At 37.1% G+C, this 15,791-nt stretch overlaps 1 protein-coding gene and 1 non-coding gene across 2 annotated transcripts in view; both read left to right on the plus strand.

Moving 5' to 3' along the window:
- Positions 1-15,791, plus strand: part of KPNA4 (karyopherin subunit alpha 4) — a 59,936-nt gene that overhangs the window by 17,654 nt on the left and 26,491 nt on the right. Inside the window, exons 6-12 of the mRNA XM_077825814.1 lie at positions 2,323-2,418; positions 2,610-2,695; positions 8,020-8,106; positions 9,925-10,094; positions 10,194-10,238; positions 10,630-10,761; positions 11,042-11,170. Coding sequence (XP_077681940.1) covers positions 2,323-2,418; positions 2,610-2,695; positions 8,020-8,106; positions 9,925-10,094; positions 10,194-10,238; positions 10,630-10,761; positions 11,042-11,170 — 745 coding nt within the window. The remainder of the gene's footprint in view (positions 1-2,322; positions 2,419-2,609; positions 2,696-8,019; positions 8,107-9,924; positions 10,095-10,193; positions 10,239-10,629; positions 10,762-11,041; positions 11,171-15,791) is intronic.
- On the plus strand, positions 14,765-15,115 carry LOC144270720 (small Cajal body-specific RNA 7). The gene has a single exon (XR_013347226.1).

The raw sequence follows: 15,791 nt of genomic DNA on the forward strand, positions 1-15,791 counted from the left end.
ACAAACTTTAAATATTCAAAGCCCCTAACTGGATTGTATTAAGATATTTTCACTGTGCAGACTATGCTTTACTTGCCAGTTTAAGGCAGTGGCCACTGGCAGTGTTCAGGACTGGAAGCCGCAGCAGTCAGTCACAGCTACTTTCTTGTCTATCATGTCCACTGTCCCCCTCTAGGGAGACAGTTTGGTGTGGCTGGGGCAGGAGGAAAGGAATGTGCTTCTGATCTTCCCCCCAAACTTTGTTCTTCTGAAATAGTCCCACTTGAGCTCCCTACAGGCCTTCAATCACCTCATGGATGTTGAAAAGGGAGGTTAAAGGAGTTAAAGTTCAAGTGGGTTTGTACTCCCTCCTTCCTAGCAGCATGTGCCTTTGTATTAGGCCTGTCGATTAATCGCAGTTAACTCACATGATTAACTCCATAAAGTTAATCGCAGTTTTAGTTGCACAGTTAAACAATAGAATGCCAATTGAAATTTATTAAACATTTTGGATGTTTTTCTACATTTTCATATGTATTATGTTCTGTGTTGTAATTGAAATCAAAGTGTAATTATTTTTTATTATAAATATGTGCACTATAAAAATGATAAATAGTATTTTTCAATTCACCTCATACAAGTACTGTAGTGCAATCTGTTTGTCATGAACGTGCAACTTACAAATGTAGGATTTTTTTTTGTTCTATAATTACAATCAAACAATGTAAAACTTCAGAGCCTACAAGTCTACTCGGTCCTACTTGTTCAGCCAATCGTGAAGACAAACAAGTTTGTTTACATTTACAGGAGATAATGCTGCCCTCTCCTTATTTACAGTGATACCAGAAAGGGAGAACAGGCATTTGCATGACACTTCTGTAGCCGGCATTGCAAGGTATTTACATGCCAGATATGCTAAACATTCATATGCCCATTCATGCTTTGACCACCATGCCCGAGGACATACTTCGATGCTGATGACACTTGTTAAAAAAAAATGCATTAATTAAATTTGTGACTGAACTCCTTGGGGAGAACTGTATGTCCCCTGCTCTGTGTTACCCATGAAATATATTTCATGTTATAGCAGACTCGGATGATGACCCAGCACATGTTCATTTTAAGAACACTTTCGCTGCAGATTTGACAAAACGCAAGGAAGGTACCAATTTGAGATTTCTAAAGATAGCTATAAAACTTGATCCAAGGTTTTTGCAGAATCTGAAGTGCCTTTCAAAATCTGAGAGGGACGAGGTGTGGAGCGTGCTTTCAGAAGTCTTAAAAGAGCAACACTCCAATGCGGAAACTACAGAACCCGAACCACCAAAAAAGAAAATCAGCTTTCTGCTGGTGGCATCTGAGAATGAACATGAGTCAGTTCACACTGCTTTGGATTGTTATCGAGCAGAATCCGTTATCAGCATGGATGCATGTCCCCTGAAATGGTTGGTCGAAGCATGAAGGAACATATGAATCTTTAGGGCATCTGACACGTAAATATCTTGCAATGCCAGCTACAGCATGAGAATGCCTGTTCTGACTTTCAGGTGACATGTAAACAAGAAGCGAGCAGCATTATGTCCTGCAAATGTAAACAAAGTTGTTTGAGTGATTGGGTGAACGAGAAGTAAGACTGTGTGGACTTGCAGGCTCTAAAATTTTACATTGTTTTATTTTGAATGTAGTTTTTTGTACATAATTCTACATTTATACGTTCAACTTTTATGATAAAGAGATTGTACTACAGTACTTGTATGAGGTGAATTGAAAAATACTATCTTTTGGGTTTTTCACAGTGCAAATACTCATAATCAAAAATAAATATGAAGTAAGCACTGTGCACTTTGTGTTCTGCGTTGTAATTGTAATCAATATATTTTAAAATGTAGAAAACATCCAAAAATATTAAAATAAATGGTATTAAATTTTTTTAATTGGGTGGTGCAGTTAATTTTTTTTAATCATGTGACAGTCCTAATTTGTATCCCCCACACACTGACTCCTTAGTGAGGAAGAGGAAGGAAAGCAAGTTCTGGCAGTCCTAACAAAGCAGCCAATACCTTGCCTCTTATCCTTTGCACCAGCTGGGAAGATAATGCTGGGGAGGGGCATGTGGATGACTGACTTACTCCTGTCACGGGCTTCCCATGATGACAAACCAGGTGTTCAACTCAACAGTCATACTCTTTAGAGTAGTAGCAGAAGAGGCGGTGGGATTGGCTGAAATAGTAGCTAAGTACACAACTTTTCAGCAGTGCTAAATTCACTTATTTTTAAAAAGCCCTATTTGACTCTAGGGGATTTGTCTGCAAATGTCATATTTTCACCTTTGTTTCTAAACAGGAAGCTTCTTTCCAGTGATCGCAATCCACCAATTGATGACTTAATAAAATCTGGAATACTACCTATTTTAGTGCACTGTCTTGAAAGAGATGACAAGTGAGTGTGTTACTTTTTTAAAAGTAAGTACTGGTAGGAAAAGTTAATTGTTTTGAGAAGACTTCATAGATATCCTTTGACAAAACAATTTGTGCAAGCATTTGCAAGTGTACATGTTATCCTACTGTATTAGATTCAGATAGAATATGTTTTGTATTACAGTAAAACTGACTTTACACTTTTATTTGTAGTCCTTCTTTACAGTTTGAAGCTGCATGGGCTTTGACAAACATTGCATCTGGAACCTCTGAACAAACACAGGCTGTAGTTCAATCTAGTAAGTTGATCAATTTGATGATAATGCATTTCATGTGCACACTGTAATTTCTTCAAAAATATGAGGATCAAGTGATGATTTAATAAGGACCTACGCCCCATCTCTCTTCCTCAAGTGTTCACCAATCTACACTACGTAGGACTTAGTACTTTCATATGATAGCCACAGGATGGTTGAAACTGAATTGTCAATCACAGGCACATCACTGAAGGACCTGCCCAGGAAGTCTCCTGCCAGAAATTCTACCCCTTCTCTGGCAAGCAGCATCAGTTGAAGCACAGATCTGATTTTGTTCTTCATTTTCTCAGATTTTAAATTCATTTGGTTTTCCTGATGGTGAGTAATCTCTTGTGGGAACTCACACTATTTTAGCAGAGTTAATATCTGCTGGTTTTCCAGTTTTCAAACACTGTTTTTTAACTTCTCTTCACAATTCGGAGGGATTTCCTACCTAATTTTGAAGGAGGAGGAAAAGATACAGTCCAAGTCCAGAGAGTGCCTCCTCGGGAATTTACTTCCAAGATTACACTCAAGATAAAATGGTGTCCATATGTTCGGGAATCTGAAGTTAGGAAAGAATTTTTGTACTTGCAACCCATGTTGCCAGATGAAACAGAAAATTGTTTTATGGTTCTGTGCCTGACATATTTCTTTTAAATCTACTTGAACGTCAACTTGGGAGATCAGGGCACAGTAGAACTTCTCTAGTATTGAATTTGGCAAATAAAATAGTTGTGCTTCTTGAGATCTGAATATAGAGTCACTGCCATGTTCAAGCAAGTTTTTGTAGTTGAATCAAATTCACTTCCTATTCTCTTCCAATTCCTCATGGATCTGCTATTGTAAATAAGGAAAAGGTTGTTATAAACAGACAAGGAAAAAAATGAAGTCCACACAACTAAAAACCAGAACAGGAAGTATCAAAATATTATTGAAATCCAAAGACAATGTGATCAAATTTTCATATACTGCACTATAAACTGTCAATGCTGGAGATGCTGAATTGCCAACAGCGAAAGGGCGGGGGAAACCTTTCCACTCAAGAACTTTAATGTATGAAAACCGCACGTTTAAAAACTGTTTTCTTATTCTTAAATATTTAATCAAAATGTAGAATTGACTCAGTGTGGCAGTGGTTTTCAAACTAGGGTTCACATGGGCTCTTGTGAGGGGGTATGTAATAGCTCTATTATGACCCTACGTCAGATGGGGGTATCCTAGAAGACTGGGGTCAGAAGAGACCCCAGGAGGTACTCTAGTCCAACCCCCTGCTCAAAGCAGGATCAGTCCCAACTCAAGGGTTCTCGAACTCGGGGTTGTGATCACTCAGGGGGTGACAGGGTTATTACTTGGGGATCGTGGGCTGTCAGCCTCCACCCCAAACCGCCCTTCGCCTCCAGCGTTTATAATAGAGTTATCTATACAAAAAAGTGGTTTTTAATTTATGAGAGAGGGTTGCACTCAGAGGCTTACTATGTGAAAGGGTTCACCAGGGCTGTCCGTAGGGAGGTGCGGGGGCCTCGGGCGGAAGTGATGATTCCATCACATCCAGGACTCACTGCACCAGGTAAGGGAATCAGTGCTTACCCAAACAGCCAGGCGTGGCTCCGCCCCGGGCCCCGCTTTGGCAATGCCGCTGGGCTCCAGGGGCCTTGGGCCACGCTGCCTTCTTGCCTGGGCTAGGGAGGCTGCAGCAGCACTGCTGCAAGCTCTCACTCAGGTGGAAGGGGCATGGCTGGGGGCTAGCCGCCCCCAGCCAGCAGTTCATGCACTGCCCATGTGCGCTGGCCCACGGGACCCAGAGTGGTCACCCTATTCACTGTACCCTAAGGACAGCTTTGGGGTCACCAATACAGAAGTTAGAGAGGTACTGGAATACATTATTTGGAAATGGGTATGCAGCCTAAAAAGTTTTAAAACCACTGCAATAAGAGAAAGTACTGTGCTAAAACTCTGTCTGGTTTGAGTGATGAGATTAATATGTTAGCCTGATGACTAGGTTGACACAGGCATAGGTATTCTAATTTAATCTTTTATTTGCTTTATCTTTGATACGAGAAATAAAATGCTTCTTATTTATTGTGATAAATATGTGACCACTTGACAATAACATAATCTGTTAACTGTTGGAGTTGCTTTTAAAATACAAAGTTAAAATGGATTTTATTTAAAGTTTTTTGTTTGTTTTTTTTTTTTAAATGAATTTTGGAGCGAAATTTAGAGCCACCTGCTTGATCTGGGAAGCTGAGAGGTAACAAAAAGCAGAGAAAACGCTGGAGGGCAAAAAACATTAATCCTGAATATCAAACTTTGATCAAATAACTACATGAGCAAATCAAAGGCAAATATTTCACAGAATTAACCAGTGTAAAGATCACAGATCTTTTAAAAAAAAATTTACTTTAAGTCTTCAATTCTTCATCTGAGAGAGTTTGTGTCTAATCAGAGAATGAATCTGTGTTGTGAAACTGTAGTTGGTTACAAAATTAATTATCCTTCTCTCTTGGGGCATTGTCAAAGGCCACTGAAATCAATGTAGGATCCTATTGAATTCAAAGGAGTTGGATTGAGCTGTCAAAGAGCAGGTGTTTTCTCTAATATTGATATCCTCCCCTCCCAATACAATTTAGATTGCTGCAAGTGTATCTAGTATGTTTGTATGTTTTGCATGTTACATAATGATGCATTAGAATTAGGACTGTCGATTAATCGCAGTTAACTCACGTGATGAACTCAAAAAGATTAATCATGATTAAAAAAATTAATTGCAATTAATCGCACTATTAAACATTAGAATACCAATTAAAATTTATTAAATATGTTTGGGTATTTTTTTACATTTTGAAATATATTGATTTCTATTCCCACACAGAATACAAAGTGTACAGTGCTCACTTTATATTATTATTTTTATTACAAATGTTTGTAAAAATGATAAAAGAAATAGTATTTTTCAATTCACCTCATACAAGTATTGTAGTGCAATCTCTTTATCGTGAAAGTGTAACTTACAAATGTAGATGTTTTGTTTTTGAATGCAGTTATGTAACAAAACAAAAAAAAGTAAAACTTTAGAGCCTACGAGTCCACTCAGTTCTACTTCTTGTTCAACCAATTGCTAAGACAAGTTTGTTTACATTTCCAGGAGATAATGCTGCCTGCTTATTATTTACAATGCAGTTTTTTTACATAACTCTACATTAGTAAGTTCAGTTTTAATGATGGAGATTGCACTACAGTACTTGTATTAAGTGAATTGAAAAATACTATTTTTGTTTTTTACAATTCAAAAATAAAGTGAGCACTGTGTACTTTGTATTCTGTGTTGTAATTGAAATCAGTATATTTGCAAATATGTAAACTACCCAAAAATATTTAAATCAATGGTATTCTGTTATTTAACAGTGCTGGTGAATCTTGCCCATATGCTCGGGGTTTAGCTGATCGCCATATTTGGGGTCGGGAAGGAATTTTCCTCCAGGGCAGATTGGAAGAGGCCCTGGAGGTTTTTCGCCTTCCTCTGTAGCATGGGGCATGTGTCACTTGCTGGAGGATTCTCTGCTCCTTGAAGTCTTTAAACCATGATTTGAGGACTTCAATAGCTCAGACATAGGTGAGAGGTTTTTCGCAGGAGTGGGTGGGTGAAATTCTGTGGCCTGCATTGTGCAGGAGGTCAGACTAGATGATCATAATGGTCCCTTCTGATCTTAGTATCTATGAATCTAATCGAGATTAATTTTTTCAATTGCTTGACAGCCCTAATTAAAATTATTTTTATTTCTGCTGTATTAAAGCTAACTTTTCAATGGATCGAAAGCCAGGATTGAGTCTGGCAGTTCGGATTTTTCTACTGATGGATTTAGATTAGAAACAATGTTAACACACCTAGTTGTATTGAACTACTACTTACTCAGACATTATGGAAGTATGGGTACTCTCTTGTAATGATTTATTTGAATGAAGAAGATGGCCTATTAGCATCTCTCAAAAACTACCAGTCATTGTAATTACTGGGGGTATTTTTCCTATTATTACATTAGCTTTGTAAATCCTCTTGTTTAATATTGAATAAGATCAGTGGCTAATAAACATGTTTTAAGAATTAAACTGACATTTGACCCGTTATGTGTCAGGAGGGACAGCGGTGTGGTGTGTCTGCTTAGAAAACTAACAGTTTGACTATAAAATCAAATTATAAATGAAACCTTCTCCTATATCCCCCCAAATTAATCAAAATTCACTAAAGTCCTACACCCAGTGAATTGGGGACCAAATAGTTAAAGTAAACAGGTCCTTCAACGTTAACAAGTATTGAGTCCTTCCTCCTGACCACGCTTCTTCAGGAGGTGTTGCACAAGTACCTTAGCTTTTGGGGTGTAAGAGTAGGAGTTAAGAGCATCTTCCAGATAATATCACAATGTTAAATGTTGACTCAGCAGTGACTGTGCTTGGGAGCTGGCCCCTGCTCCTATTGTTTCCATATATGAGGCTGGAATGTAAGTATCTTATTCTTGGTGAGTGATTTTTGTTAAATCCCTTCCTTACAGATCAATTTACTGTTTTTTGCCAGTCATTCATTGACAGTATTTGAAACATCAGAATCTCTTTTGTGATAATCACCTGGATTGCTCCTTTATCTAAAATTTTCAAGAGCCAGGAAGAGAAGACAGGATATATAGGTGGCAGCTTATGTTGCTGTACAAATACTTTGATAAGAATTTTCAAGATTTTGCTCTTAAAAGTTCCTAACTAAAACTTCTATTAATAACCAGTGATGGAAAAAAATGTAGAAAATATATAACCAATTAATGATGTTTATTGACTTTTTTTTTCAAATTAACTACTCGTGCTTGTTGGATTGATATTAAACTGTTGAAATTCCATTTCAGACAGCTCTAGTGATAACTACGTAGATAAAACAGTTCAACATTAATATTGAAATTCAGTGGTAATTAGTAGAATTAAATATGGAATTTCAACATTAACCATTTATTAAGAATAATTACTTAAAATTTAAACTTGTTGTACAAAGTTATATAAAAATAACTACCTTAAATCTTTTGTTCTCATTATATTGGTCTGAAGTGCAGACCCTTCTGTGAAAGAATGGTATGAAAGGAAAAGTTGTGTTATGATCTATGTTTATGTTTGAACATCATCTGGAAAAAGAGTGAAGTCTCATTAACCAGAATAAACACACAGCCGGAGAAAATCTTCATATCATGGGGTAATGGAATGTCAATTTTTAACTTAAGAGCGAACTATAATGAGCACATCGCTTTGGAACTAAGACTTTTTGAGTAACAGAGTGCTTTATTTTTCAGATGCTGTGCCACTTTTTCTGAGGCTGCTGCATTCACCCCATCAAAATGTGTGTGAGCAAGCAGTATGGGCTTTAGGCAATATCATAGGTTTGTGTTACTCTTAATATAAAAATTCAAAAGTTTCTTTTGAAATCAAATTAATAAACCAATTTGGATTCTGTTTATTTTTTTAATAATTAGAAGTATACTTAACTATAAGAGCAATGGGATTGGCTCAGATACATGGAGTTAATTTCCCTCAAAATGCTCTTTGCTTAACTCTGTCTGCTTTCTCTCTTGCCCCTCCTCTAACACATACATCTTTCAGTCCAGGTATAAGAAAAGGAAAGAATGTCTGGCAAACAAATCACATGCATAATGTTATAATGAAAAACAACTTAAAATAGTTTTCATTATAAAGGCTCTGGATCGCCATCAGAGCTCACACTTCAGTCACCAGAGCTTTCATAGTACTTAATCTTTCTGGTCAAGCTTTTGGCTAACCTAAAACTTTTGTTTGTCTCTTCTTGATTATTGGTGTAAGTGATATACCACAGAGATATTCAAATATCATAGTGGTGAGTGTAGTCTAAAAATGTCAGCCCCACCATGTCTTAAATTACTGAAATGTAGTGGGTTTAGGTATTGCTTAGTTTGTGACAATAAGCTAAGCCCTGGTCTACACTGGGGATCGATCTAAGTTATGCAACGTCAGCTATGTGAATAAAGTAGCTGAAGTCGACGTACTTAAATCGACTTCCCGTAGTGTCTTCACCGCGGTGAGTCGACTGCTGACGCTCTCCCATCAACTCCGCCTGTCGCGGAGCTGGAGTACAGGAGTTGATGGGAGAGCGCTCGGGGATCGATTTATTGCGTCTAGAGTAGACGCGATAAATCGATCCCCACTGGATCGATCGCTGCCCGCCGATCTGGCGGGTAGTGAAGACATACCCTAAATTTTCAAAAACTCTGATTCTAGTTTTTCTTAAAAGATTAGTACAGTTCTGTTACTTGGACCTGGGAGTGATGGTGTTCCTTTCCTGTTAACAATACAGCTTGGATATGACAATGCTGAGGACCATATAAGTATCTAGGTGGATGCAATACACCTCAAACTGTGGGGATAGCATAGTAAACTGAAAATGTTCTATTCAGTTTCAAGCAATATGGAACTTGTCACAGAGCGTTTTGTCTGGATCAGTAACCTGTTATGATTGATGGGTTTCTATTATACCTTGTCTTCGTGGTCGTTAAGTGCTATCTTTTTCATTTGTTTTTAATCATGGATAACTACCTCTTTCGAATTCAGCAAATCACTTTTTGCTAGCACAAAGTATATTTAATGTGATGTGAATCAAAAAGGGGAGCAGTTCTTTACTGCATGTTGAATGAGGTGTTTCTTGTACAGTCAGTTGGCAAGTCACATTTTGACTAATGGTGTCCATTGCATCCAAAGGTTTGGACAATTTTACATAGATATTAATAGTGAAGGATTTAAGTTTACAAAAATGAAGACATACTGGAAAGCTAATTTTGTCACTTGCCAGGATGTTGAATATTCGATGTGCTATTCTCTGCATTGCCAAAATAAAGTATATAAAGAAGTTACTCATAGTTTCTCAACTACCTTCTACTCAGATTACTGAACAATTTAATAATGCTAAACAGTGGGTATTGGGGAAACTGTCTGTCCTGAGAAGTTTTCCTTTTGTGGGTATGTAGAAATCAATGTTATACCCCTGGTTTCAGATTTGCAGCTGACCTGAGGCCCAACCTCATGCCCAAATTGTGCTTGGAAACTGGAAGAATAGCCCTTGGGTCATCTAACAACTAGGCCCTTGGTAATTTAACATGAGAACGTGGTTCTACAACACCATCCCTAGTAAATAGTTTTTACCTTCATAAAACGATTTAATGTTTACACAGGTGATGGACCCCAGTGTCGAGATTATGTTATTAGTCTTGGAGTGGTGAAACCTCTGCTGTCCTTCATCAGTCCATCTATTCCCATAACATTCTTAAGGAATGTTACTTGGGTCATGGTCAACTTATGCCGTCACAAAGACCCACCTCCGCCAATGGAAACCATTCAGGAGGTGAACTGAATTATTCATTTATAAATTAAATTAAATAAGTTAAATTGTTGAATGTCTTGAATATTTCTATTTAATATTAACACTCTGTCTCCCCTCCAGATTCTTCCAGCCCTCTGTGTTTTAATTCACCACACAGATGTAAATGTGAGTAAAAACATTTTCCACAAATTATTTTGTGACCAAGTCATGGACTGGTCACGGGCCATGAATTTTTGTTTACTGCCTGTGACTTGTCTATGACTTACTAAAAATACCTGTGACTAAAAGGTAGGCTTATCCATAAGTACATATGAGTGAATAATTTTTCTTTATTTATTTTATTTTTGGTTTGGGGATCAAACTGAAAAATCGGAAGGAAAAAATGAGTTTGGATTGAACCAAAACTGGATTTTTTTTCAAGTTTTTTTTCTCCAAAAAACTTAACTTTAAATATAATAGTCTTAACTTAGATCTTGGCCAATCTTATTTAGACCTTTCTCTCTTTATGGGTTTGACACTGTATTTTTTTTGTTTGTTTGTTTGTTTTTAATGTTAGATATTGGTAGATACAGTCTGGGCCCTCTCCTACCTAACGGATGCTGGCAATGAACAGATCCAGATGGTGATAGACTCTGGAATAGTCCCTCATTTGGTTCCCCTTCTCAGCCACCAAGAAGTTAAAGTGCAAGTAAGTTTAGATACTATGTTTTGAAATAAATTAATATATAGCTAATATACAGTACTGAAGTGGCTTACTTTTTAAATTGTTTAGTTATCAAGATGATTGATTAAAGGTTTATCAGCAAACATTTATTTGCAAAATACTTAAGTTATCAATGTCAGTTATCTGCTTTGTGGTAACATTTGAATAAAATAATATTTTGCTCTGTTCACTGTTTTCATGCTTAACTTACAGATAAAATATTATTCTAAATGTTCAAGTCTTTAAATACTGTGTGTTGTTTCAGACTGCTGCACTCAGAGCTGTAGGCAACATTGTTACTGGTACTGATGAACAGACACAAGTAGTTCTGAATTGTGAAGCTCTTTCACACTTCCCAGCACTGCTGACACATCCCAAAGAAAAAATTAATAAGGTATGTAAATAAGTTTTGGGTGTGAAATTTACCCACAGGAATAGATGTTATTTATTTGCCCTGTATTGTAAATATTGACCAAATGTCAGTATGACACTGTTTTCCCCAAATACTGTAACCTGATAATACATCTTTGTTGCAATACCAGTTTCTTGCCGACAAGTCTTGATCTTGCTATATTTTCCTTTACTTATTTAAATTAAACCATTAGTATCCTAAAAGAATCTGAGGAACTGCATAGCTACCTTACCAAATATAGTAATTTGTTGTAATAACTTCATCAATATCTGGGCATTCCAGAATGTTATATAAACCAGTATTCATCAATCCATAATCCCAGCAGTGAGTTGAAATTTGTATGAAATTTGATCTTTATTTTGTGCTGCAAGGTTGGCGATTTCCTAGGGAAAACTAATTTAGATCAGGGCACTGGTAAATACTGGCTTAAACCTGGTTTAAACTGGGAAAAATAATTGCATCGGTGTTCAGCAAGCATAGAACGAAACTTTTCAGACTTTGGGTATATCATTCAAAACTGAGGAATAAGAACATAAGACTGTTCCTACTGGGTCAGACCAAAGGATCATCTAGTCCAGTATCCTGTCTTCCGACAGTGGTCAGTGTCAGGTGCCCCAGAGGGAATGAACAGAACAAGTAGTCATCAGGTGATCCATCCCCTGTCGCTCATTCCTAGCTTCTGACAAACAGAGGCTAGGGACAACATTCCTGCCCATCCTGGCTAATAGCCATTGATGGACCTATCCTCCATGAATTTATCTAGTTCTTTTTTTGAACCCTGTTATGGTCTTGGCCTTCACAAGGAGTGAAGGAGTTTCACAGGTTGACTGTGCATTGTATGAAGAAATACTTCCTTTTATTTGTTTTAAACCTGCTGCCTATTAATTTCATTTGGTGACCCCTAGTACTTGTGTTATGAGGGGTAAACAAAATTTCCTTATCTACTTTCTCTACACCAGTCATGATTTTATGGTCCTCAATCATATCTCCCCTTAGCTGTCTCTTTTCCAAGCTGAAAAGTCCCAGTTTTATTAATCTCTCCTCATACGGAAGCCGTTCAATACCCCTAATAATTTTTGTTGCCCTTTTCTGAATCTTTTCCAATTCCAGTATTTTTCTTTTTTGAGATGAGGCGACCACATCTGCACATGGTATTCAAGATGTGGGCATACCATGGATTTATATAGCAGCAGCATGGTATTTTCTGTCCTATTATCTATCCCTTTCTTTGATTATTCCCAGCATTCTGTTCGCTTTTTTGACTGCTGCTGCACATTGAGTGGATGTTTTCAGAGACCTATCCACAATGACTCCAAGATCTTTCTTGAGTGGTAACAGCTAATTTAGACCCCATCAGTTTATATGTATGGTTGGGATTATGTTTTCCAATGTGCATTACTTTGCATTTATCAACATTAAATTTCATCTGCCGTTTTGTTGCCCAGTCACTCAGTTTTGAGAGAGCCTTTTTTAGCTCTTTGCAATCTGCCTGGGTCTTAACTGTCTTTAGTAATTTTGTATCATCTGCAAATTTTGCCACCTCACTGTTTACTCCTTTTTTCCCAATCATGTATGAATATGTTGAATAGGACTAGTCCCAGAACAGACCTGTGGGGGACACCACTATTTACCTCTCTCCGTTCTGAAAACTGGCCATTTATACCTATCATTTGTTTCCTGTCTTTTGACCAGTTATCAATCCATGAAAGCACCTTCCTTCTTATCCCATGGCAGCTTACTTTGTGTGAGAGCCCTTGGTGAGGGACCTTGTCAAAGTCTTTGTGAAAATCTAAGTACACTATATCCACTGGATCCCCTTGGTCCACATGCTTGTTGACCCCCTCAAAGAATTCTAGTGGATTGGTGAGGCATGGTTTCCCTTTACTAAAACCATGTTGACTCTTCCTCAACAAATTATGTTCATCTATATGCCTGACAGTATTGTTCTTTATTATAATTTCAACAAGTTTGCCCGGTACTGAAGTCAGGCTTACAGGCCTGTAGTTGCCAGGATCACCTCTGGGGCCTTTTTAAAAATTGGCATCACATTAGCTATCCTCCAGTCATCTGGTACAGAAGCTGATTTAAATTATAGGTTACAGACTACAGTTAGTAGTTCTGCAATTTCACATTTGAGTTCCTTCAGAACTCTTGGGTGAATACCATCTGCTCCTGGTGACTTATTCCTGTTTAATTTATCCATTTGTTCCAAAACCTCCTCTAATGATACCTCAGTTTGGGACAGTCCCTCACATCCTTAGCCATGAAGACCGATGCAAAGAATTCATTTAGTTTCTCTGCAATGGCCTCATCATCCTTGAATGCTCCTTTAGCACTCGATGGCCCCACTGGTTGTTCAGCAGGCTTCTTGCTTCTGATATACTTTAAAAAAATTTTTTTTTTTGCTATTACTTTGAGTCTTTGGCTAACTGTTCCTCAAATTCTTTTTTGGCCTTCCTAATTGTATTTTTACACTTCATTTGCCAGTGTTTATGCTCCTTTCTATTTTCCTCACTAGGATTTAGCTTCCACTTTTTAAAGGATGCCTTTTTGCCTCTCACTGCATCTTTTACTTTGTTTAGCCACAGTGGCTCTTTCTTGATTCTCTTACTATGTTTTTTAATTTGGGGTATACATTTAGGTTGAGCCTCTATTATGGTGTCTTTTAAAAGTTTCCACGCAGCTTACAGAGATATCACTTTTGTCACTGTACCCTTTAATTTGTGTTTAACTAATCTCCTCATTTTTGTGTAGTTCCCCTTTCTGAAATTAAATGCTACAGTGTTAGGCCCCTGTGGTGTTTTTCCTGCCACAGGGATATGAAATTTAATTATATTATGGTCACTATTACCAAGCAGTATAACTATATTCACCTCTTGGACCAGGTCCTGTGCTCCACTTAGTACTAAATCAAGTCCTATAGGCTTGATCATCAACTACATCAAAGTTGGTCTTCTGCTACAAAATGTTACGTGGCCAAATGGACCTGGACTGGTAGTCTATGTTTCTGATTGCTTGATGCTTTAATCCTATAACTCTGTATTACTGTTTTCATATAATCAATTTTTCTTTACATTCATTTATACAGCATTGGAAACTGAAATGAGTTCTGACATTTATAACATCCTTGAGAAAATACCAAACCAAAATGTATACAGATATTCTAGAGTTCAGTATTATAATTACATATTAGTAGTATTCCCACTGCAGTTTAATTTAGGGTTGTACAAATAAATTAATCTACAAATCTACTGCCTTATGTAATCACAAATTACGTATGTAACTAAAACTAAGCATAATATGGTGTATATTAATGAAACAGTTTTTAAAGTAGTCCCAGTTTAAAGCATTTTCCAACAGTTTTTTTCCTGGGGTGGTAAAAATCATGATTTTACCTAGTAAAAACCACTCTGGTAAATACCATGTCATCCCTGTCTGTAAGCATTAGGCTTGTTTACCTATGATATAAAGGGTCTTCTGTGTTTACATTAAAAACTAAAAACACCATAATGCTGTTTTGTTTATTAATAAAAGTAATCTGAACTTGGAATACAGTTGATTAAGCTGACTCTCTCTTGGAAATTATGAAAGGTAATTGGATGTTTGTTTCAGTGGGGTGTGTGGGTGTGTGTGTGATTGGAAACATTCTAATTTAACACTTTATACTTTTGAATATTAATGTTTTATAATGTGTTTTTGAGGGAGAGAATGTACAAAGGCTACATGGGTGCACAGATAAAGTGCTGATTTCGGAGTGCATTTGAGGCATGTTGAAATTTTGGGGAGGGGGTTTTCTTGGTTTGGTGTGGGTTTTTTTCAACATTGCCAGTGATTAGTGCCCAAAATAAGCTCACCAGCTGAATATAGACAGCCTAAAAATCTCTCTAACAGGTTCATTGACATAAATGATCCTGTGATTTGATCCAAGAGTTTAGCAGAACGTTAAGTCAGAAAATCTGTAAGTCACATTTACGCTGTTCCATGCTTTTAAGTTGAATAAACAGCTTCCAATGAAATTGTCACACCAAGACACATGAAATGAAGGGTTTATATAAAGTAACTGGTATAGCTGATGGGTAGCCAAGTTATCCAATTAACCATAATAATGATGGTAGTCCTCAGTTTAATGACTTATCTACAAAATTATTGCTTCTGCTGGACTAATAGTTATCTTGAATAAAATTGGTAAAATATTCTAACTTTGGGTGTCCTAGTGACTTAAATCTTGAAGCTGCATGAAAGTTTGAGCCTACATTGTAATTCTTGTGAAAGTCATCTGCAGTCATCTTTCTTATGGAGGGTTTTATGTGACTGTGTCTAACATAACTGTGACTATACCACATTGGGCACTCAGCTTCATGATCAATACCTTGGTTGGGTTGAGTGTTGCCATTCTTGCAGTTTATAACTTTCTTGTACATGATGTGAAGTAAAATCGCAGCTTATGAACTAAAGTGTCTGCATTTGTATGTGGGCCTGTTCTTGTTCATATTAAAGACAACAAATTTCTGCTAACTTCACTGGAAGTAGGAGGATAATCACCTTCCTACTCTATGCATTTTGGATCAAGTTTTCAGCTTGCCTGGCGGTAGTTGAAAAATCT

Source organism: Eretmochelys imbricata, chromosome 9 (assembly GCF_965152235.1).
Source record: "Eretmochelys imbricata isolate rEreImb1 chromosome 9, rEreImb1.hap1, whole genome shotgun sequence".
Lineage (NCBI taxonomy): Eukaryota > Metazoa > Chordata > Testudines > Cheloniidae > Eretmochelys > Eretmochelys imbricata.